The sequence below is a fragment of the Dendrobates tinctorius genome, unplaced genomic scaffold (assembly GCF_039654945.1).
Source record: "Dendrobates tinctorius isolate UK_male_01 unplaced genomic scaffold, ASM3965494v1 ptg000154l, whole genome shotgun sequence".
NCBI classification, from domain to species: Eukaryota; Metazoa; Chordata; class Amphibia; order Anura; family Dendrobatidae; genus Dendrobates; species Dendrobates tinctorius.
Genome location: NW_027361821.1, coordinates 9,122,266 through 9,146,651, shown reverse-complemented (window position 1 = coordinate 9,146,651; position 24,386 = coordinate 9,122,266). Strand labels below are relative to the sequence as shown.

General features: G+C 47.2%; 1 protein-coding gene across 1 annotated transcript in view; it reads left to right on the top strand.

The window, feature by feature from the left end:
• Nucleotides 1–10,103: 10,103 nt before the first annotated feature.
• The window catches only part of THOC2 (THO complex subunit 2), a 231,251-nt gene continuing 216,968 nt past the window's right edge, over nt 10,104–24,386 (top strand). Inside the window, exons 1-3 of the mRNA XM_073547602.1 lie at nt 10,104–10,253; nt 21,512–21,567; nt 24,271–24,362. Of these exons, the coding sequence (XP_073403703.1) occupies nt 10,189–10,253; nt 21,512–21,567; nt 24,271–24,362 (213 nt within the window). The 5' untranslated portion in view covers nt 10,104–10,188. The remainder of the gene's footprint in view (nt 10,254–21,511; nt 21,568–24,270; nt 24,363–24,386) is intronic.

Here is a 24,386-nt window from a genome sequence, read left to right as displayed (position 1 = left end):
ATTATCTGAAAAGCCCACTGCTGCTCTCCTCACTGCCCTGTAGGCCCCTTTTATGACTGTATAGCAGTGATCAAGCGTATTCTTCTCTCTCGTGAAGCAGTTTATATATATATATGAAACTAGGGGAACGAGAGGAGAAAATAAGGAGCAGAAAGTGGGGACCGACAAATGGAAAACAGGAAAGGAAGGGGTGAGGGGAGGAACAGGCATTAGTGGCATCGATAGAACTATGTGTAACAACAAGTACACATAATAAGTCTCAGTGTTCTGCAGTACAGTAATATATTCCAAAAAGGAAAAACAAACAACATCCAATATCTAATATCCGGCATCTTAATTATATACGGCTAAGAAGGCTGGAGCGGGGGCCCCAGACCTCTTCTAATGCATCCCATGACCCTATTTGCTTTGGTGGCAGCTGCCTGACACTGGGCACTCCAATTTAGCTTCCTATTGACTAAGATGCCTAAGTCTTTTTCCATGTCTGATTTTCCCAGCAGTTTCCCATTAAGTAAGTAATTATAGCATGTGTTTCTCCTTCCCATGTGCATAACCTTACACTTATCTGTGTTAAACCTCATTTGCCATTTTTGTAGTTGCAAACTGTCCTCGTTTGTGTTAACTACCTTACATAGTTTTGTATCATCTGCAAATACTGATATTTTACTGTGTAAGCCATCCACTAGATCATTAATAAATATATTAAATAGTAGGGGGCCCAATACAGAACCCTGTGGTACCCCACTAGTAACCCTGGCCCAATCTGAGTATGCACCATTAATAACCAATCTTTGTTTTCTATCACTAAGCCAGCTACCTACCCATCTACACACTTTTTCCCCTAGCCCAAGCTTTCTCATCTTACTTACCAATCTTTTATGTGGGACAGTGTCAAATGCTTTAGAGAAGTCGAGATAAATGACATCCAATGATTCTCCTTGGTCCATTTGAGAGCTTACATCCTCATAGATGCTGATCAGGTTAGTTTGACAGGAGCGATCCTTCATAAATCCATGTTGATATGGAGTTAAACATTTATTAACATTGAGATATTCCATCCCTTACAAACCCATCAAAAATTTTACCCACAACAGATGTTAAGCTTACCGGCCTATAGTTTCCAGGTTCCCTTTTACACCCCTTTTTGAATATTGGTACCACATTTGCTTGCCGCCAATCAAAAGGAACAGACCCTGTTTCTATAGTCTTTAAATATAAGGAATAGAGGCCTGTCTATCACATTACTTAACTCCCTTAATACCCAAGGGTGAATGCCATCAGGGCCTGGTGATTTGTCAATTTTAATCTTACTAAGGCGGTTCTGCACTTCTTCCTGGGTTAGGCAGGTAATACTTAATGGGGAGTTTACATTATCACTCTGCATTTCCCCTGGCAAATCCTTTTCCTGTGTTAACACTGTTGAGAAAAAAAGTATTTAAAGCATTTGCTTTTCCCACATCACTCTCTATGATTTCACCCTCATTGTTCTTTAAAGGGCCGACACCATCAATTTTAATCATTTTACTGTTTATATAATTAAAGAATAGTTTGGGGTTTGTTTTACTTTCCTTAGCAATGAGTCTCTCAGTTTCCACTTTTGCTAAATGTATTTGTTTTTTACACATTTTATTTTTTTCTCTATAACTTTTTAATGCTTCTTCATTGCCTTCTTGTTTTAGCTTCTTAAATGCCTTGTTCTTGTTATTTATTGCCCTTTTTACATCCTTATTTAGCCACATTGGTGTTCTCCTGTTCCTAGCACTTTTATATCTGTACGGTATGGCTAGCTCGCAGTGGGTGTGTAAACTGTTTTAAATATATCCCATTTATTTTCTGTGCTCCTATTTTTGAGGACATTGTCCCAATCAATTCGGCGAAGGTCCTCTCTAAGCTGATCAAACTTTGCTTTCCTGAAATTCAGCGTTGTTGTAACCCCCTTCCAGGGCACCTTACTGAAGGACAAGTGGAATTGTATTATATTGTGGTCACTGTTCCCTAGGTGCCCATCGACTCGTACTTCTGTTATTCTATCTGGCCTGTTGCTTAAAATTAAGTCCAGAAGGGCTGTCCCTCTAGTTGGGCCCTGCACAAGTTGTGACAGATAATTATCCTTGGTCAATGACAGAAATTAGTTTCCTTTCTGAGATACGCAGGTTTCAGTTTCCCAGTCTGTCGGGGTAGTTGAAGCCCCCATAATAATCACCTCATTGTGATTTGCAGCTTTGTCTATTTAATACATTTTCAGTGGTTTCTGTTATATTTGGTGGCTTATAACAAACCCCTATGAGGATTTTATTACTTTTCCCTCCTTGTATCTCCACCCATAGAGACTCTACCTCTTCATTTCCCTCTTGTATATCTTCTCTTAGTGTGGGCTTTAAAGTGGACTTTATATATAGACAGACTCCACCCCCTTTCCTTTTTTTTACGATCCCTCCTAAACAAATCATATCCTTGCAAGTTAGCCGCCCAGTCATAGCTGTCGTCTAACCATGTCTCAGTTATTCCTACTATGTCATATTTTTCCTCATATGTTACCAACTCCAGATCTTCAATCTTATTGGTCAGGCTTCTTGCGTTGGTCAGCATGCAGGAATGAAGTTTTGCTTCCTTTTCCATAGCTTCCTTCTGAGTACCCTGTCTTGGGTCCTCTTTACCACATCTAGTATCCTTGATTAGTTTGTCCTTCTGCTGCATGTTCTTGTCTACTCTTTTTCCTCCCATCCCCTCTTCTTCTAGTTTAAAGGCCTCCTGATGAGTGTGGCAAGTCTTCTGGCGAATGTGTGTTTCCCAGATTTTGTGAGGTGTATCCCATCTCTTGCGAGAAGTCCATCGTAGAGGTAATTCACGCCATGGTCCAAGAATCCAAATCCTTGCTGCCTGCACCACCGTCTTAGCCAGTTGTTCACCTCTAGTATCCTATTCCATCTTCTGATGCCATGACCATCGACTGGGAGGATTGATGAGAAAACAACCTGTACGTTCCGTTCCTTTATTTTCTTCCCCAGAATTTCAAAATCTTAGCAGATAGTTGGTAGGTCATTTCTTGCCGTGTCCTTTGTGCCTACATGTATCAGTAGGAAAGGGTAGTCGTCCATGGATTTGAGGATAGTTGGTATCCTGTTGGCCACATCCTTGATTTTTGCTCCTGGGAGGCAGCATACTTCTCGTGCGGTTATGTCCGGCCTGCAGATAGTTGCCTCCGTGCCTCTTAGTAGTGAGTCGCCCATAACCACCACTCTTCTTTTCTTTCCGGACACACTGCTTGTTGCTCGTGAGTGTTTTTGAGTGTCATTTGTTTCCACTTTACTGGAAATGGACCTCTCTCTCCCCACAATTCAAGATGCGTATTGGTACTCTCCCCTTGCGGACATCAACTACCCCTCTGGCTGTCAGGATAGTGGGCGCCTATTATCAGAGTACATGGGTTCTACCAGGGCTTGATAATCTTGACCCCTGAGGCCTATTGCTGCGCGACACCAAATTAACATGTCACCTCTGGGAGGTACTGCAATGGGGAATGGATCACTCACTCTGACACTGCCGACTTCTCCGCCAGATAGCTCTACCTGTTGTCTCTGCATCAGGGCTCTTATCTCTTTTTGCAGGAACCGCTGCTGACTGGAGCAAGCGGTCTCGGCTACCTGTTGTAACAAAACAATAATTTCTCCAAGACAATTTTCAATTACATTAGTGCAGTGTTTCTCAACTCCAGTCCTCAAGACCCACCACCAGGTCATGTTTTCAGGATTTCCTTAGTATTGCACAGGTGATGGAATTAATGCTTGAGCAGGTGTTGAAATCACCTGTGTAATTGTTAGGAGTCAGATTCCGGCCATTGCTAGGCAGGAATCTAGACCCTCACATGCTGCGATCTCCTGCTCTGTGTTTAATGCAAAGGAGATTGCAGAGGAAATTGCTTTACAGCAACTCTCCCCGGAGGCTAAGTCCTTCGTCCCTTCTTCTGAGCATGCTCGTGGGATAACCTCCCATTGGAGTTCAGGAGCCAGGTACTCAGGTCCTGCTCCTGATTCCATTGGTTCATCGCAGGGCTCTGGAGATTTCCGGAAGGTCCCGTTCACTATAAAAAGTGTGCATGGCTGTTCCGCCATGCGCTAGTATTTCATACTTGCTGCTGTATGTATGGTGATGGATGCTTGGACTGGTGACTGACTTATTAAGAAACCCCTTCTCTCTGATAATACGATTGTGTGTTTGGGTTCAGCCAGTAGCAGCGCTTGCGCCAGCGCACTTACTCTCCATCTACCTCAGCAGCTAGTGTCCTGCATCGCGCTTGCGATATAGCGGTGCCATCTCTGCGGCACAGGTTTTGCCGCGCTTGCAGTCTTGTTGGGCGTTAGCAGTTGCGACGTCACGCACCTTATTTTACGGTAGGTCTAGAAGTAGTCCTGCTGTTTAAGGCTACTTCTGTGACTTCTAATACCGTGTCTGGATCGCTGTTAGTCTGTGACCTTGAACAGACTCAGCGTTTAATTTATGCCTGCAGCTCCGTGAATTTAACCGAGCTGCTTTGGTGCACTGGGTACAGTTAAACCCTTGTGCACATTACCGCCGTAGTGTTCTGCCTCTTTTAGCAGCGGTTTTTCCATCCACCGCACGGTGGACCCCGGGTGGCGAAGGCACTTTATTTATTTAGTGAATAATAAAGTAACTTGGCACTCAACTGAATGATCCTTTTGAAAATAAGTTTTTATTGTGGCAGTCACAAAGGACGTTTCGGCCTACAATTGGCCTTCGTCAATCTGACGAAGGCCAATTGTAGGCCGAAACGTCCTTTGTGACTGCCACAATAAAAACTTATTTTCAAAAAGGATCATTCAGTTGAGTGCCAAGTTACTTTATTATTCACTTGGGTCTGGGTAACCTACTTGTGCACCTTGTAGTAGTGCCACGCTATACTTTACACGTTTATTTATTTAGTGTCTTTCGCCACTCCTAACAGTAATGCTAAGGATATCCTGAAAACTTGATCTGTTGGTGGGTCTTGAGGACTAGAGTTGAGAAACACTGCATTAGTGCCTAAAGTGATCATAGGATGACAGTCTTGTTTGTCAATATCAACTATAATCAAACCTTGCGACTGCAATTCTAATTGGCTAATCTTGATGGTCACCTCTTTATATCCCATCTGAGGCAAGGGCTGACGATTGCTAGCAAGGTCTTTATTTGGGCTGTGAGTAATGTCTGAATAAGCCCAGTACCGCTTAAAGAGGACATATGGCATCATTGTCACCTGTGAGCCGGTGTCCAGCAAAGCGTTCATTGGGAATCCATCAAAAACGACAGGCAGGACAGGCCGTCCTCCTACGTATTTGTCTCACCAACTTGGTAGTCTTACTCCTGAGGGTTGGCCCTTTGCCGCAGGGGTTGCTTATTTAAATAACAGAATCTTGCCATCTGTCCCGCCTTGTTGCAGAGGCGACAGATGGGTGTCATAACGGCTATCTCTCCCTCTGGTCGGTGGGATTCTCCTCTGCTGTCGCCACAGGACATCATCTGAACTGGAGGCTAGCTGGATCTTCTTCTTTGGAGCCACTTGTATGGACTGCACAGTTTTTGTGAGTGCAGCCACACTTTTAGTCAGTTCCTTGACCTGGAGACATAGGTCTGCAGCAAAGTCATCATCTTGGGTCGGCACGTCTGTCTCAATAGGGGTCTGGGGAAAGAATGCTGCCTCCTGCTGGTATGCACTTGCTGGGTGCCTAGAGGGCTCTGTGCCACTGGGATTTGGATCACACAGCACCTGTATGGCCCTATCTTTTAAAGGGAATCTGTCACGCTTTTTTTGCCCTATTGGTTGCCGGCATAGACAGCGGGGGCTTATCTACAGCATCCTGTAATGCTGTAGATAAGCCTCCGATGTAACCTGAAAGAGAAGAAAAACATGTTATATTATACTCACGGAGGTGGGCCGTCCCGTCCGGTGCCTCCCTTCTTCATGCGATGTCTTCTTCTCCCGTCCTGTAATGGCTCCGGCGCACTGCTCTGCCCTGTTGAGGGCAGAGCAGAATTCTGCAGTGCGCAGGCGCCAGACCTCTCCTGACGCCTGCGCACTGCAGGACTCTGCTCTGCCCTCAACAGGGCAGAGCAGTGCGCCGGAGCCATTACAGGACGGGAGAAGAGGACGACATCGCATGAAGGGAGGCGCCGGACGGGACGGCGACACCCATCGGACCGGACCGCCCACCTCCGTGAGTATAATATAACGTGTTTTTCTTCTCTTTCAGGTTACATCGGAGGCTTATCTACAGCATTACAGAATGCTGTAGATAAGCCCCCGATGTCTATGCCGGCAGCCAATAGGGCAAAAAAAAAGCGTGACAGATTCCCTTTAAGTGTGCAAAGTCTTGGTCAGACACATAATATATATACACATATATGTGTGGCTATATATATGTAGCTTTGTCGCCATAAAAGGAAGGGGGCCCAGACACATTTCTTGCACAGGGGGCCCCTATCTGTCAGTGTCTGCTTCTGGTTCAAGAGTTATAACAGAATTGTAAAATTTTACCTGTTCAGGAAGGTGAAAACAGGTTTTGGGGTGAAGGGGGGGTGGGTAGTGTGGAGTTCAGCCCACTGCATCTAGGGCTACACAGCAACATTGGGTAGGTTACCTCTAATAATGGTGAACGCGGTGACAAGGCAGAGTCTAAAAAAAAATCCAAATGGTGCTTGATAATGGTGCTGTCACCAATGGCACTCTGCAGTAAGGGTGGCACAGCCAAGTCCGATAGGTGATGCGTGACCCCATGAGTAGTGTGCAGTATAACTACCACTGCATTTAGAGCTATACAGCAACACTGGGCGGGTTACTTCTAATAACGGTGAATGCGGTGAGAAGGCATAACCCAAAAACTCCAAAACAGGCCAGAATTTTAAACACAGGTCACAGGCATCCATAGACCTCAATGCAAGTTATATACGACTGATACTTGATTGCAATCTGTGTTTTTAATTTTACGTCCAGTTTGCCAATCTGATGGTCCAGGTACACTACGTGATTGTCAGAAAACAAGGCTTCCTGTGAACACACATTTGCCAATAATCGAGTAGTCACAGGCTGCCAATTACCTAACAAACGAGGAAAACACTGATTTGCTGGGTGACATGATTTCCAGCACTGCATATCTGTTGGGGTCTGTAAGGAGCTGTGCTGTCGAGAACAAAAGGCAGATCAATGCACACCTGAAGAACGGTCTGCTTGTGGGAACAGAGTATTACATGGCTGGTAAATACCTACTGAGTGGTGACTGTTTAATGTCACCAGCTGTGCAGACTGAGCATAAAAGTGACCAATGAGCGCAGGATCTATTGAGTGGAGGATCACCCCCTGGCAACCGTGAGGAAAACCCCCACTGACCACCGAGCAGAGAATCCCACTGACCGCTGATCAGAGAACCCCACTGACCACCGAGCGCAGAAACCCACTGACCAAAGGACTCCGCTAACTAATGAACGGAGGACCCCCCTAACCGGCAAGAAGAGGACCACACTGACCTCAGCGAAGGACCCCCACTGACTGCCGAGCGGAGGACCCCCACTGACCGCCGAGCGGAGGACCCCATTGGCCACTGAGCGGAGGACCCCATTGGCCACTGAGCGGAGGGCCCCCACTGACTGCCGAGCGGAGGACCCCATTGGCCACTGAGCGGAGGGCCCCCACTGACTGCCGAGTGGAGGACCCCATTGGCCACTGAGCGGAGGGCCCCCACTGACTGCCGAGCGGAGGACCCCATTGGCCACTGAGCGGAGGGCCCCCACTGACTGCCGAGCGGAGGACCTCACTAACCGCAGAGCGGAGGACCCCATTGGCCACTGAGCGGAGGGCCCCCACTGACTGCCGAGCGGAGGACCCCATTGGCCACTGAGCGGAGGGCCCCCACTGACTGCCGAGCGGAGGACCTCACTAACCGCAGAGCGGAGGACCCCATTGGCCACTGAGCGGAGGGCCCCCACTGACTGCCGAGCGGAGGACCCCATTGGCCACTGAGCGGAGGGCCCCCACTGACTGCCGAGCGGAGGACCTCACTAACCGCAGAGCGGAGGACCCCATTGGCCACTGAGCGGAGGGCCCCCACTGACTGCCGAGCGGAGGACCCCATTGGCCACTGAGCGGAGGGCCCCCACTGACTGCCGAGCGGAGGACCTCACTAACTGCAGAGCGGAGGACCCCATTGGCCACTGAGCGGAGGGCCCCCACTGACTGCCGAGCGGAGGACCTCACTAACTGCAGAGCGGAGGACCCCATTGGCCACTGAGCGGAGGGCCCCCACTGACTGCCGAGCGGAGGACCTCACTAACTGCAGAGCGGAGGACCCCATTGGCCACTGAGCGGAGGGCCCCCACTGACTGCCGAGCGGAGGACCCCATTGGCCACCGAGTGGAGGGCCCCCACTGACTGCTGAGCGGAGGACCTCACTAACTGCAGAGCGGAGGACCCCATTGGCCACTGAGCGGAGGGCCCCCACTGACTGCCGAGCGGAGGACCCCATTGGCCACTGAGCGGAGGGCCCCCACTGACTGCCGAGCGGAGGACCCCATTGGCCACTGAGCGGAGGGCCCCCACTGACTGCCGAGTGGAGGACCCCATTGGCCACTGAGCGGAGGACCCCATTGGCCACTGAGCGGAGGGCCCCCACTGACTGCCGAGTGGAGGACCCCATTGGCCACTGAGCGGAGGGCCCCCACTGACTGCCGAGCGGAGGACCCCATTGGCCACTGAGCGGAGGGCCCCCACTGACTGCCGAGCGGAGGACCTCACTAACCGCAGAGCGGAGGACCCCATTGGCCACTGAGCGGAGGGCCCCCACTGACTGCCGAGCGGAGGACCCCATTGGCCACTGAGCGGAGGGCCCCCACTGACTGCCGAGCGGAGGACCTCACTAACCGCAGAGCGGAGGACCCCATTGGCCACTGAGCGGAGGGCCCCCACTGACTGCCGAGCGGAGGACCCCATTGGCCACTGAGCGGAGGGCCCCCACTGACTGCCGAGCGGAGGACCTCACTAACTGCAGAGCGGAGGACCCCATTGGCCACTGAGCGGAGGGCCCCCACTGACTGCCGAGCGGAGGACCTCACTAACTGCAGAGCGGAGGACCCCATTGGCCACTGAGCGGAGGGCCCCCACTGACTGCCGAGCGGAGGACCTCACTAACTGCAGAGCGGAGGACCCCATTGGCCACTGAGCGGAGGGCCCCCACTGACTGCCGAGCGGAGGACCCCATTGGCCACCGAGTGGAGGGCCCCCACTGACTGCTGAGCGGAGGACCTCACTAACTGCAGAGCGGAGGACCCCATTGGCCACTGAGCGGAGGGCCCCCACTGACTGCCGAGCGGAGGACCCCATTGGCCACTGAGCGGAGGGCCCCCACTGACTGCCGAGCGGAGGACCCCATTGGCCACTGAGCGGAGGGCCCCCACTGACTGCCGAGTGGAGGACCCCATTGGCCACTGAGCGGAGGGCCCCCACTGACTGCCGAGCGGAGGACCCCATTGGCCACTGAGCGGAGGGCCCCCACTGACTGCCGAGCGGAGGACCTCACTAACCGCAGAGCGGAGGACCCCATTGGCCACTGAGCGGAGGGCCCCCACTGACTGCCGAGCGGAGGACCCCATTGGCCACTGAGCGGAGGGCCCCCACTGACTGCCGAGCGGAGGACCTCACTAACCGCAGAGCGGAGGACCCCATTGGCCACTGAGCGGAGGGCCCCCACTGACTGCCGAGCGGAGGACCCCATTGGCCACTGAGCGGAGGGCCCCCACTGACTGCCGAGCGGAGGACCTCACTAACTGCAGAGCGGAGGACCCCATTGGCCACTGAGCGGAGGGCCCCCACTGACTGCCGAGCGGAGGACCCCATTGGCCACTGAGCGGAGGGCCCCCACTGAGAAATAAATGATGGAATAACAGAGAGGAGACTCAGCAGAACAGGCCCTGAGCAGTGACCCCCCGCTACTACACTGTGTCGTCTGGTGCCAGTGCTGGAGCTCTAGCGTCTTTATCGCGACACTTCCCAGGCACGACATTGCGCGCTGTCCCCGCTCACAGTACTGTCGTGTCGCCCCCGCTGCAGGGAGGCCGCCTCCCGGCATGCACCGCTCCTCCCATCTCCCCTTTGACCTCTGCTGATGTGCTAAACATCCGGGCTATCTGTACTAGAGAGGGAAGATGGCGGCGGCAGTGCTACCTGCTGATTGGATAAAGAATTGGGAAAAATCCGGAAAAAACGACTTGTAAGTTGCAGTTTCGGGCTCCGATGTTCGCTGCGGGACGGGAGGGGATTGAAACCGGGATGAGAGAGGAGAGGTGGGCGGGACGGAGATATCCGGGCGGCTTGGCCGAGCAACGTGAGAGTGTGGGGAGGGCCGGATGGGACACGGCGGAAGGCAAGCTGCTGGACTCCGGCCGTGTGCGCGGCTCCTGGGCGGAGGGGGCAGCCCGGCAATCCACGAACGCCTCGCTTTGCCGTAGGCCGTCGTATATACGCGGCCTGCGCTCGCTTTGCAGCGGTTGATCGTGCTGACCAATCAGGTCTCGGCTTTCATACTTCCGTAGCGGGTTTGCTGATAGAAAGCTTGATCTGAATGGTTGCTCCACTTATGGACGAGGCGGATTATGTAATGTGCGGCCCTCGCCGTGAGCAGGGCCGGGGTCTCCTGTGCACAGGGCAAAGTTCGGGCTTCCGGAGGGCTGACATGGCGACCTGCTCGGAATGTGGTTCTATCCCAGTGTCACATCCAGCAGTGTTCCCACAGGCAGCTGTGGATCCTGGCCTGTCACAGGCACAGAGCCATCGGGGTACTGGCTGGGTGTGTGCTCCCCTGGCGTGTCGTCGATGCTCTGCCCGTAATACGCAGGCTGATCGGAGACGTTTCTTCAGGTTGCATTACACCATCCGTTTTTTAGCTCCCCCCCTCACAGAGGAAAATTCAAACTGAGCGCAGGCACAAGTTCTCACTTTACGTTTTTTTTTTGTCGCTTTTTTACTTATATTCGTTGAAGTTTTTCGCTTGCATTCTTCAAAATAGTTTGTAGTTCAAGAATTTGACGCAAAGTAAAAAAATTGTTCTTTAATTTTGTGTCTAACCAGTTATTATGACTTTTAAACCCCAAAAGACTCAAATCCTAAAAGGTATTCTGTCGTCAGGTCTCTGCCACCATGAGATCCTCATGATAAAGGGGCAGAGACCTGATTCCAGCTGCTTCTTTCTGCAGTATGGATAAATCCGTTTTCTCTGCTGCAGACCTAGCAGTCATCTGAATGCTGAGCTCTGTGTAACCCCCTCTGGCTGCTTTCTGCCTATGCACAGTGTACGTGGAAAGCTGCCAATCAGTAATGGGGCTCTGCAGAGCTCATGAATATGGAGGACTACATGGCAGCAGGATTACTAGTCTCTGATATTATCAGAGCTGCAGCTAGAAGCAGTGTCTCTGTGTCTACATTGTGCTGCCCTCAGATTAGGTGGCTAAAACCCTGTGACAGATTCCCTTAAAGTCACAAAAGTACTCCAGACTGAAAAATCTCAAGCCAGGAGGAACTGGGGTGAGCTTTGCCACCACCCACCATCCCCCCAAAAAAGGACATTTGGTAAAAATAGCATTTCATGAATCTGTCTTGCACATCTGGGTAAGAAAAATTGTCACGAGGAAAAAAATAAAGTATTTTTTTTTTTTTTAGTGACTTTAGCATTTGCTCTTTATTCTTTAAGTGCAGAAACAACCATGAAGAATTCTGGCCAAAATTTCAATTTTTGTAACTTTTCCATAAAAACAAAACCGTTTAAATTGAAAACTTTTGGCTTTAGTGGCTGCCCATGTGGGATCTATAACTTCTACTTTCTGCTTGTAGCTTTCAAGGGGTTCTCCATTACTACTCATCAGTTCTAAAGTGGCCCCAATAAGATAAAAAAAACCGTTCCCATTGGAGCAGCATTCTGTGTCTCCCAGGTGCTCGCACATCAGATCCCATGGGCCCCCTCCTGATGTGATCGCAGGGAGTCGATGGGTTTCTACGGCAGTGGAGGGGCGGCTGAAGGCTGTTATTAATCCTGTGAAGCTCATCCAGAGTCTGGACTTCATAAGAGAACCCAATATACTGCAATATACTAGTTTGAGCTAGCAGATTCCTGCAGACTTACATTCTCTAAGAAGACTTAAAAAAAAAAACCAAAAACAAAATAAATAACCCCCTCCCCCATTCCTGAAAAAATAAACACATTTGGCCATTGCTGTGTCTGAAAAAGTCAGATCTATTAATATATAAAACTATATAAACTGCACTAAGCTCTGGAAAAAAGAGAAAATCCTGATTTTGAAGTTTTTTGGTTCTTCACTTATCTAACCCCCCCAGTTAAAAGGCATCAACATGGTATCGTTATAAATTGCGGCTCCGTACAGGTTCATCAATAGAACAATACAAGGTTCAGAATTTTAAATCTATATATAAACATAGAACATAAGTTTGATATTGCGATATTTTATGCTAAGTTGCATAATTATATCGCAAAATCATTTCTACTGCATATTAAATATTGTAAATAGAGTGGATTTTTTTTTTGGTCATTTTCTACTTAGAATGTTTTTTTTTTTTTTTCATTACTTTAAAATGAATGGTGCCAAGCATAACTATAACTCTTCATTCTTAAAAACAGGCCCTCATACTTTTTTTTTTTTTTTATTTTAATAGAAAGTAAAAAATGTTATGGCTCTTACTAAAGGAAGGAAATAACGAACACACAAAAAAAGATTAAAAAAAATACCCATTTTCTTAAAGGGATAAAGAGATTTTGCAGCCAAACAGAAATACAAGTAAATTTGCTTTATATAACATTTTCCAGAACTTACATAGTTCTGTATGACCTGCTGTGTCCTGGGTCCCGGCTATCCGGCTACTGGTCTTCTTCTGCAGGACACTTTGTGCCTCCCCTAAATTTAGTTTTGGTTGGTACTTGAGTGCTTATTTTGGGACTAGGCCTACAATGAGGCCATTTGCCAAAAAATGCATTTCTGGAAACCAATCCAAGTTTTATCATAGTTGCCCATTTTTATGATAGTACTAGCTGAAGAGCCCGGAGCTAACCGGGCATAGTAACAAACTACGGTTAGTTATAACAAATTATAATGATATACATATAAAGCTGAGTGTAGAGCCCCAGCCTCTCCACATAGCCACATTCACTATAATATCCCATGATCCAGAGCTACCGGACTACTACTCCTAATATCCCACATTCCATCAGCCAGAGCCACCGGACAACTACCACTAATATCTCACATCATCCCATCAGCCAGAGCTACCGGACTACTACCCCTAATGTCCCACATCATCCCGTCAAAGCCACCTGACTACTACCCCTAATATCCCACATCATCCCATCAGCCAGAGCCACTGGACAACTACCACTAATACCTCACATCATCCCATCAGCCAGAGCCACCGGACTACTACCCCTAATATCCCACATTGTCCCGTCAGCCAGAGCCACCGGACTACTACCCCTAATATCCCACATCATCCCATCAGCCAGAGCCACCGGACTACTACTCCTAATATCCCACATCATCCCGTCAGCCAGAGCCACCTGACTACTACCCCTAATATCCCACATCATCCCATCAGCCAGAGCCACCGGACAACTACCACTAATTCCTCACATCATCCCGTCAGCCAGAGCCACCGGACAACTACCACTAATACCTCACATCATCCTGTCACAGCCGCCGGACTACTACGATTAATATCCCACATCATCCCATTAGAGCCACCGGACTACTACCCCTAATATCCCACATCATCCCGTTAGAGCCACCGGACTACTACTCCTAATATCCCACATCATCCCATCAGCCAGAGCCACCGCCGCCAGACAACTACCACTAATATCCCACATCATCCCATCAGCCAGAGTCACTGGACTATTCCCCCTAATATACCGCATCATCCCATCAGCCAGAGCCACCGGACTACTACCCCTAATATCCCACATCATCCCATCAGCCAGAGTCACTGGACTATTCCCCCTAATATACCGCATCATCCCATCAGCCAGTGCCACCTGACTACTACCCCTAATGTCCCACATCATCCCGTCAGCCTGGAGTCAGAACCAGAGCACTGAGTGGAACGGTCCTAACTTCCATACCGGGGATTCCTTTAAGAGAGGCATGGCATCATAACCAGAGCGATGAGTGGATTTCCCCTGACTTCCATACCAATGATTCCTTTTATAGAAGCCTGGGGTGAGAATCAGAGCGCTGAGGGATTTACCCTAACTTCCATACTGGAGATCCCTTTAAGAAAATCTGGGATCAGAACCAGAGCGCTGAGTGGATTTGCCCTGACTTCCATACCAATGATCCCTTTAATAGAAGCCTGAGGTCAGAATCAGAGCGCTGAGGGATTTGCCCTAACTTCCGTACAGGAGATCCCTTTAAGAGAGCCTGGGGTCAGTACCAGAGCATTTGAAGGCAATTGCCCTGACTTCCATACCGGGGATCCCTTTAAGAGAGGCAGGGGGTCAGAACCAAAGCACTGGATGGATTTGCGCTGCCTTCCATACCGGAGATCCCTTTAAGAAAGGCCTGGGGTCAGTACCAAAACACTGAGTGGATTTGACCTAGCTTTCATACCACTGATCCCTTTAAGAGACCCTGGGGTCAGAACCACAGAGCTGAGTGGAACGATCCTAACTTCCATAACGGGGATCCCTTTAAGAGAGGCCTGGGGTCAGAACCAAAGCGCTGGATGGATTTGCCCTGACTTCCATACCGGAGATCCCTTTAAGGCTAAGTTCACACGTAGCGGAACTCCCGGGGAAGTTACCGCGGGAATTCCGGAGTTCCATTCCGCGGGAAAATTGCATTTTAAATTCCCGCGATTTTCCCGCGGAAAACTAGAGATTTGCAAGCATAATTAGTTTGCAGAATGCTAGTGTTTTCCAACCGATCTGTAGCATCGATTGGAGAACTGATTGACAGGTTGGTCACACTCATCAAACACAACTTTTTACTATTGAGGCAGCCTATCCAGCATCAGTAGTAAAAATCTAATGTTAAAAATAATAAAAAAAATAAAAAATCGTGTTATATTCACCTTCCGATGTCTCCGCGATGCTCCGGCAGATTCCGTTCCCAGTGATGCATTGCGGCAATGACCTTTGATGACGTCGCGGTCTCGTGAGACCGCTACAGTATCGCGAGACGCGACGTCAGCAAAGGTCATCGCAATGCATTACTGGGAACGGGAGCTACCGTGTGTATCGCTGAAGCCTGGGGACGCTGCGCGGGACATCGGAAGGTGATTATAACCCGATTTTCTTTTTTTATTTTTTTATTTATTTATTTTTTTTAAGTTCTACTTTTTACAGGGATATGGTACCCAGAGCCCGGAGGAGAGGAGACTGTCCTCCGGGCTCTGGGTACCATATCCCTGTAAAAAGTAGAACTTAAAAAAAAAAAAAAAAAAACCGTGGGTACCATCCGCACATGTTCTGCTTACTTTTCGCATGGTGGGCACAGCCACATGCGGAAAGTAAGCAGAACAATGCATTCCTATGTGGGCGGAATTGCCGTAATTCCGCAAAATAATGAGCATGCTGCGTATTTTTCCGCGATGCGATTCCGCTGCAGGAAAATCCGCAGCATTAGCACAGCATTGCGGAATCCCATAGGATTGCATGGGATGCTGTTTTTTTGCGTTTTCGCGGCAAAATTTAGCGTTAAAAACCGCCGCGAAAACGCAAAATAACCGTGACGTGTGAACGCAGCCTAAGAGGGAAGATGTGCCTATGGGATGGAGGATGTGTGATGTGTATATGGGCACGGGAGGGAGGGATTCATTTCTGTCATGTGCTCTGTGCTCCTGTCTGGGGGGCAGACAATGGCTGGGAGCTTATGTTCTCGGGGATGCTAGCCCACCATGTCAGAGTCTGCTGAGGTGTTGTCAAGTGAGAAAACTTATAGCAACCAATCACAGCTCAGCTTCTTTTTAACTAGCTCTGGTGAAATGAGAGATGCTTAGTGATTGGTTGCAAGGAAACCTGTTGCTCATAGCAACTAATCACAGCTCAGCTTCTTTTGAAAAGCTCTGGTGAAATGAAAGATGCTTCGTGATTGGTTGGTGATACACACACACACACACACACACACACACACACACACACACACACACACACACACACACATGCACTCAGTTTTATATAGTTTTGGTAAAATTTCTTACAAAGCTGGAAGTGACTCATCGCTGGAATCAGGGTCTCTGTCTCTACATTACCCTGCTCTCAGATTAGTTGACAAAATCCTGGTGAGAGATTCCCTTTAAGGCTGTGTGCACACGCAGCGTTTTTTTTTTTTTAGCGTTTCCACTGCGATTTTAAACGCGCGATTTCGCAGCGGAAATGCTTAAAAAAGCATTCCATGCAATCCTAATTGATTCCACACGTGCTAATGGTGTATTTTTTACCGCTGCGGAATCGCTTCGCGGTAAAAAACGCAGCATGTTCATTAATTTTGCGGAATCGCGTGCAATTCCCCATACATACCCTTGAATTGCAAAAACGCATAAGAAAACGCATGTTAAAACGCATGACAAACGTGTTAAAATCGCTTACAAAAGCGCGTGAAAAACCAAAAACCGCATGCGTTTTTCTGGCAAAGGGTAAGCGTTTCTCAGGAATATTCTGCTTGAAAACTGCAACGTGTGCACATAGCCTTGATGTGCGATGTGATAGACTCCATTCACTCCAATGGATCTGTCAGGTTTCTGTGCTTCATGCTGTGCTGTTTTTTCTTTCTGTATTTGTTCCTGATATTGTCTGTGACACACATGTGAACTTTGCCATAATAGTTTCTAATCGGAATATAAAGATGACCTGGTCACCGAGTAGCCCTATAACTGGGGTCGTGCTGCTCTTCTGATATGTTTGTATTAGCAAATATGTTCCCAATTAGTTTGGAACTTTTTTTTTTTTTTCCTTAGGGTTCTGCCTTACACAATATCTGAATTCGTCCCAGAAGTATAATTAACCCCTAATGGCCAATGGGTTTATTCATATGGTACCACCGTAAAAAGGTTCTGCTGCAATTTCCATGCCCCAGTTTTAATCCTACAGCCAGGGCCCAGTTTATTGCTCTCTTCAGCTGTGGTCACTAGGATGAGTCTAGCCACCACGATCAGAACCGCGGCAGCTTGGCTCTGCTTCTGCTCTCAAGTCTTCTCTCTTCATTTGATTTTTGAGGAAAAAAAAATGTAAATGATAAAAGGACAAACGATGCCCATTTGTGTGTACATTGGGATACATATTAATGCAAGTTACCATGTATACTTTTGAAAGGTTTATTCCACGTTTATCTTATGGTCTGTAATGTCAGGTCTCCGATGCTGCAGGATTCTTTGGTTGCAGTTGTTACCGCCTGTCGACAGCAGCAGTCAGTCCCTGAGCTCAGCAGCTCATGCCATCTACATCGATGGTGATTACACTATCAATGCGATGCCACCACTACAGCCAAACAGACACCGGGGAGAATAGCTAACTAACACTCATTTTTTTTATTTATTTATTTTTTTTAAATAAATGGGACAGTGACTTTAGGGTATGTTTCCACGGGCCGGATTGCATCAGGAATTGCTGCGGATTGGACGCTGCGTACAGCCGCAGTGTCCATTCCGCAGTGTCCAGATGTTACAGCATAGTGGAGGGGATTTTATGAAACCCCGCCTCCACTATGTGTGCAGGGACGCCTCCGATGGCCCTGCATATCCGGACATGCGGTGCGTCATTGACCGCAGCATGTCTATTTATCTTGCGGAGATGCTCCACCTACACAAGATAAATAGCCCAGTCTATGGATATGATGCGGTGATACTGCATGTGTTCAATGAACACATGCGGTATCACTGCACGTACAAAAGGGGGCGGCGCGGGGTTTCTGCAGCAACCAAAGCACCAGCAATCCGGCCCATGGAAACATACCCTAAAGCCAAGAATCCAAATCCAAAGAAGGTTTGTCTACAACATTTCATAATTGTGTTGACAGGTTCAGGATGTTGGTAAAATGATAAATATTACGTAGTCCCCTGCTGGGCCAGCTTCATTGGTGACTGTTGTAGCCAGGGCTGTGGAGTCGGTAAGCCACAGTTGCGACTCCGACTCCTGGATTTTATCAGGCTCCGACTCCGGCTCCGACTCCTTCATAAATGGCCAATTCATAACAACAAATTTACTGTTGTAAAATATTAAACATCGTGCTTATTCAGTTTCTCACCATCATATAAGTAATCAGACCACTTAGAGCAAAAACTACATTTATTAGAATACAATTAGAATATAGCAAATAACTTTTATAAGCTTTTCTAAACTGTAAGTAAATATGCAATAAACACTTTTATGCAGTTAATAAGAAATCTATAAATTTGTCCTCAGAAAAAGTATTGCCTCTGTCAGATCCTCCTTCATGGATGCCCTCAAATCTGATCTAATTATTTTGAGAGCAGAGAACAACCTCTCTACACTAACTTGTGTTGGTGGCAAAGCAGTAACCACTCGGGCAACATCTCTGACAATGTCAGGATACAGAGGAATCGCTTGTTGCACTGTTATTTTTGATGAACGGTCAAATTTCTCAATTTCTTTTAGTGCACATGAAAAATTCTGCTGAAATGTACTGGCTGTGTTCCTTGATGGGGATGACTCTTCTATGCGGGAACGCTTTGCACGGTCCTTGTGATCCAAATATTTTTTGAAATTAAATTCTTCATCAGTTGATGATGAGGGTGAAGATGTGGCAGGACGACCAAATTCTTCTTGTTCCTCCTGACTGTTCTGCAACCCTTTCATCCTTACTGCTATTTCAAACAGAGCTTCTTTTCCTTTACTTAGCTGTTGATCATCTAGAAGAATCCGATGCATTGGGTCTACATAAACAGCTGCCAAAAGAATGTTATTTTGTAATAGTAGCTCCTCTCTCCGTTTCATTGATGTAGCAATGCCACTTGCAATTAACCCTCCTCTTTGGGACAGGCGAAACATCAGGTTCTTCCACTCCTTTAAGAAAATACCTGGAGTTAAGTCCTCTGCTTGTAATTTTTTAGTCACTGTAAATGGGTGCTCTAGCAATTTTTCCAGCTCAGTCACCTGATTCCACTGACTTTCATTTAGCGTCAGTTGAGGGTTAGCCATGTCTACAAGAAAGGTTTTCAGTTCAACCAAGCGCTGAATCATTAAGTAAGTACTGCCCCATCGTGTGGCTTGATCAATAATTGCCCCTTTTCCAGCACGTCTCTTCAAAATTGAGTCAACTTTAGGGGTTCTGGCAACAGTAGCCAATTTTCTCACCTTGCCAATCAGTGCAGCAGCATGTCCTTCTTGCAGACTGTCTCTTATAGCCAGCTGTAGCGTATGCACAACACAGCGCATGTGATGAATGAAAGAACATATTGACACAGTTTCAACAAGATCATCTAAACTATCATGTTGCTGTTCATCTGAAGCAACTTCAGTTTGCTCCTCAGTTACAATACTGTGTTCCTCTATTTCAAACATTTCTGTGTCTGTGGACCCAGAATGTTCTTCTAGCTGCTGGTCACCATCATTACTCTCATTCATTAGCTTAATAGTACTTATCATATTTGAAGCATTGTCAGTTACGACAGAAAGAACTTGCTCTTTTTTAAGTTCATAGTCTTGCAGAACCTTTTCCACCAAGACCTGGAGAAACTCACTGGTGTGATGAGATTTGGTGTCTTTTACTGCCAATGTCTTGGTAACCATTTCATTTTTGTCACAAACAAATCGGACATTGATGGCAAAATAGTTCACTCTGTGATGTGTGCAGGCATCCATTTTAAGAAACAGAAAGCGTCCCTTGAGAGGTTTTTTAAGTTCTTCCTTTTGTTTAAAAGCTTCTTCGATTACTAATTTTCTAATACTCTCTCTCCAAGCTTGCGGGCCATTTCCCCATTCAGACACATAAAAGCTGGTCATGAAAATAATGAAATAGGCACACTATCCTTTACAACAAGCTCTATGATCTGTTTTTTAAATGTATCTACTGTCATTGTCGCAGTAACTTTGTCACTGACAAAATATCTTGCAACTGATGGCTGCAAAGTTCTCTGCTACTTTGGCTGGAAGAGCTGGGCACTGGTTCATTGGTTTGGATGCAGTCTTTCTCATCCACTGCTTTCAGTACTTCTGGATGAAAGCGCTGTAAATGTCTCTTTAGATTAGAAGCTCTGGTAGGAGCATTTTTATCTTTGCCTGAATATGCACTCATCTTGGCTTCACAGCATTTGTTTTCGTCTGGATCATTTGTCATACACTGACAGACATAATGTTTTCTATCTTGAGTGATGGTGAAATGTTCAAATACAGCTGATTTAATGTGATGCTTCTTTGACATTCTCAGGTTTTTAATTCTGCATTCACAATCCAAATGACAATTGTTTTTCCTAAAAACAATTGTACAAAATTATTGCCAGGTCGTACAACTGATATATTGGTCAGTAATACTGTTATTATTCCTCATGTACTCACAGTTAACTGATGCAAAGTTTGTTGAAAGGATAATACTTCTTACAGTCTTCCTCTTCTGAGTAGCAGGCAGCTGTGAGATGCTTGGAAGACGCACACCTAGTATGATCTAGTCTAGAGGAGGAGCTTTACTACTAAGAATTTGCAACACATTTTCACTTTCAGTTTCATACATTGTAAGTAGGGGGGTTGGGGCAGCATGAGGTTAACCAAGTATAAGATTAGATAAGTGCAGTGGAGAACAGTGACACACAAGAAGTAAGAAATGTCTCTATCTCCAGCAGAACTGCTTATCACTGTTGTTCATAGTTTGATAGAACATATATATTTGAGTAACATTTATAAAATTCATATGAAAGTTCAATTATGAAATATTAACACATTTTTTTTAAAGCTGGAGTCGGTACATTTCTACCGACTCCGACTCCAACCAAAACTAACTCCGACTCCACGACTCCGACTCCACAGCCCTGGTTGTAGCCACTAATGGACTTCTGTGGCTGAGTTTTGTCCGAGCCGGATTTTCAATATTTATTCCGATTCTTATGAAACTTGACTTCTTTAGCAAGCCAGCAGCCACTCATTGTCTGCGGCGGTCACTTGCTACAAGAGTAGGCAGGAGACTGGTGAGGACCACAATACTGAATATGGAGGAGCAACGCAGGTCCAGCAGAAGAATAGGATATTTTGGTTTTGTACCACTACACTGGACCCAATAGCACATTCGTGAATTGTAGTGGACAACTCCTTTTTAAAAGCAGCTTTCTGATTTTCGGACAACCAAATTTAACCCTGGCAGAGGTAACATTTTTTTTAAAAACAGACAGACTGAGCTTTAGTCACCCTCCCGTGGCTACAGCGCTGAGATGTATAACGCCAGTTTTCATGAATGTGTTTTTCTTACAGTCTTTCTTTGACATCTTTGATGCGTGCTTTCTACTTAAAATGTCTTTTCTCCGCAGTGTGCAGTTGTGTCGCAGCCTCAGTGAAAAAGGACAAGAAAATGTGACATTTAAAGGTAAATATTTAGCAGGTGTTTTACATGGTGGCATCGGGGTATAGTCACTTGGGGCCACATGCTCCTGGTAATTGCTCGTTTCCATAGTGTCTCGGCCTACATGATGGCTTCCTCAGCTCGCTCTCCTTTCCAGAAGGACTTGGCATTTATCAGTACAGGAAAGAATATTCCACCTTCCCTTCAGATAAGGTTTATTACCAGAGATTTGCTGTTCTGCTCTTTGCATTAAGCCGATAAGATAAGAACTGAACACAACTGATGTAACAAGGGCTTTCCCCAAATTCATCACAAAATGCACTTTTACTGACAACCACAGTCTCGGGATTATGCGTCCTCTTCATGACTGGCAGCTTTAGTACCGTATATACTCGCGTATAAGCCGAGATTTACAGCCCATTTTTTTGTGCTGAAAGTCCCCCTCTCGGCTTATACGCGAGTCATATACCGGGGGTCGGCCGGGGATGGGGAGCTGGGGGTGTCGGAGATCATACTCACCTCTCCTGGCATGTCTCTGCAGCCCCCCGTGCTTATTCCATCTTCTCGGCGCTGTTCTTCCTGCTTTCAGCGGTCACGTGGTGCTGCTCATTACATATGCGCATATGTAATGAGCAGCACCACGTCACTGCAGGAAGAACAGCGCCGAGAAGATGGAACAAGCACGGGGGGCTGCAGAGACATGCCAGGAGAGGTGAGTATAACGGAGGGAGCCATATTCACCTGTCCCCCGTTCCACCGCTGCGTGTCGCTCTGCTGTCTTGCTTCCTCTGGTAGTGACGTTCAGGTCAGAGGGCGCCATGACGTAGTTAGCAGGCGCCCTCTGCCTGAACAGTCACTGCAGAGCCGGCAACGCTGAGGAGCAGCAGCTGCAGCAGTGACAAGGTGAGTATATAGTTTTTTTTTTTTTTTTTATTGCGGCAGCAGCATTGTAAGGGGACACTAATCACCGTGCAGCATTACAAGTTGCCACTAATCACTGTGCAGCATTGCAAGGGGCCACTAATCACTGTGCAGCATTAGAAGGGGCCACTAATCACTGTGCAGCATTAGAAGGGGCCACTAATCACTGTGCAGCATTAGAAGGGGCCACTAATCACTGTGCAGCATTAGAAGGGGCCACTAATCACTGTGCAGCATTAGAAGGGGCCACTAATCACTGTGCAGCATTAGAAGGGGCCAGTAATCACTGTGTAGCATTACAAGGGGCCACTAATCACTGTGCAGCATTACAAGGGGCCACCAATCACTGTGCAGCATTACAAGGGGCCACCAATCACTGTGCAGCATTACAAGGGGCCACCAATCACTGTGCAGCATTATAAGGGGCCACCAATCACTGTGCAGCTTTATAAGGGGCCACTCACCGTGCAGCATTATAAGGGGCCACTCACCGTGCAGCATTATAAGGGGCCACTCACCGTGCAGCATTATAAGGGGCCACTCACCGTGCAGCATTATAAGGGGCCACTCACCGTGCAGCATTATAAGGGGCCACTCACCGTGCAGCATTATAAGGGGCCACTCACCGTGCAGCATTATAAGGGGCCACTCACCGTGCAGCATTATAAGGGGCCACTCACCATGCAGCATTATAAGGGGCCACTCATCACTGTGCAGCATTATATGGGGCATATGTTATTATGGAGCATGTTATAGGGCCACCATTATTCACTATGAAGCATTATTAGGCATATTTTTGTATGGAGCATCTTATGGAACCCGTCATGAACTTTATGGAGCATTATATGTGGCCATCATAAACTTCATGGAGCATCTTATGGGGCCCATTTTATTTTTGAAATTTACCAGTAGCTTCGGCATTTTCCATCCTAGGCTTATACGCGAGTCAATAAGTTTTCCCAGTTTTTTGTGACAAAATTAGGGGGGTCGGCTTATACACGAGTATATACGGTACTTAGTAGAGGCCCCTTTGGCTTTTCTGACCTGCTGCAGACATGATGTGTAGCCAGACATCATCTTTCGGCAGCGTTCACACATGCACACTTACAGATTTCTCACTAGAGTTTAGGACAAGTAGATGAGCTGCCTGTAGAAGCAAAGATCATTGTTATGTTCATGAAAATGAAACAAGAACTCTGATGTCACATATAATCCAGCCTAATTCAAGAATCTTTTGCAGAGAAGTCACTCTTTGGGATTTTTGGTGCTGCTGGGTGTGCTCGTACTCATGGCAGACTGTGCAGGAGCTGCCTGCTTATGTCCATGGAGTAGACTGCTCCCTTCATCAAGACAGTCCACTACATTCTGTTAGTCTCTGTGTGGACAAGAACTATCACATGAGATCCAGTTGGTGCATGTGTGACCGGACCCCAGTTGTCAGGCCTAGAGGGTGTGGCTGGACATTAATAAGATCTGATCATGTTGCTTGGTAAAAGGTCCTCTCATTTAGCTCTCTCGTCTTCGCATGCTGCTCATCTCATACAGGACTGGGCAGCTCCGAGCAGGCCGGTCACCAGTACATGGACAATGGTATTACTGGTGACTAAGCTCAGGGCGTTATTAACCATTGTCAGTGATGGCAACAATTGCTGGACTTCTAAAGCCTCCGGTTTATCTCTTGTGTGTTTTGTTGTGGTTTTTATTTTAATCCATTTTGTTTGTGCGTTATTTACTATACATTTTTCTATATCTTGTATATTTTTTTCTTTCATGCGAATGACACCAATGTGTTTTTCTGTGTATTAGATATCCAGCAGGCTCTTTATGAGCTTGCCTGTCACGTAATTAAAGGAAATCTGAAGCAGGATCAAGCTGCCGGAGTGCTGACCGATATCATAGTAAGTGACTGTGTCTGGCGTTAG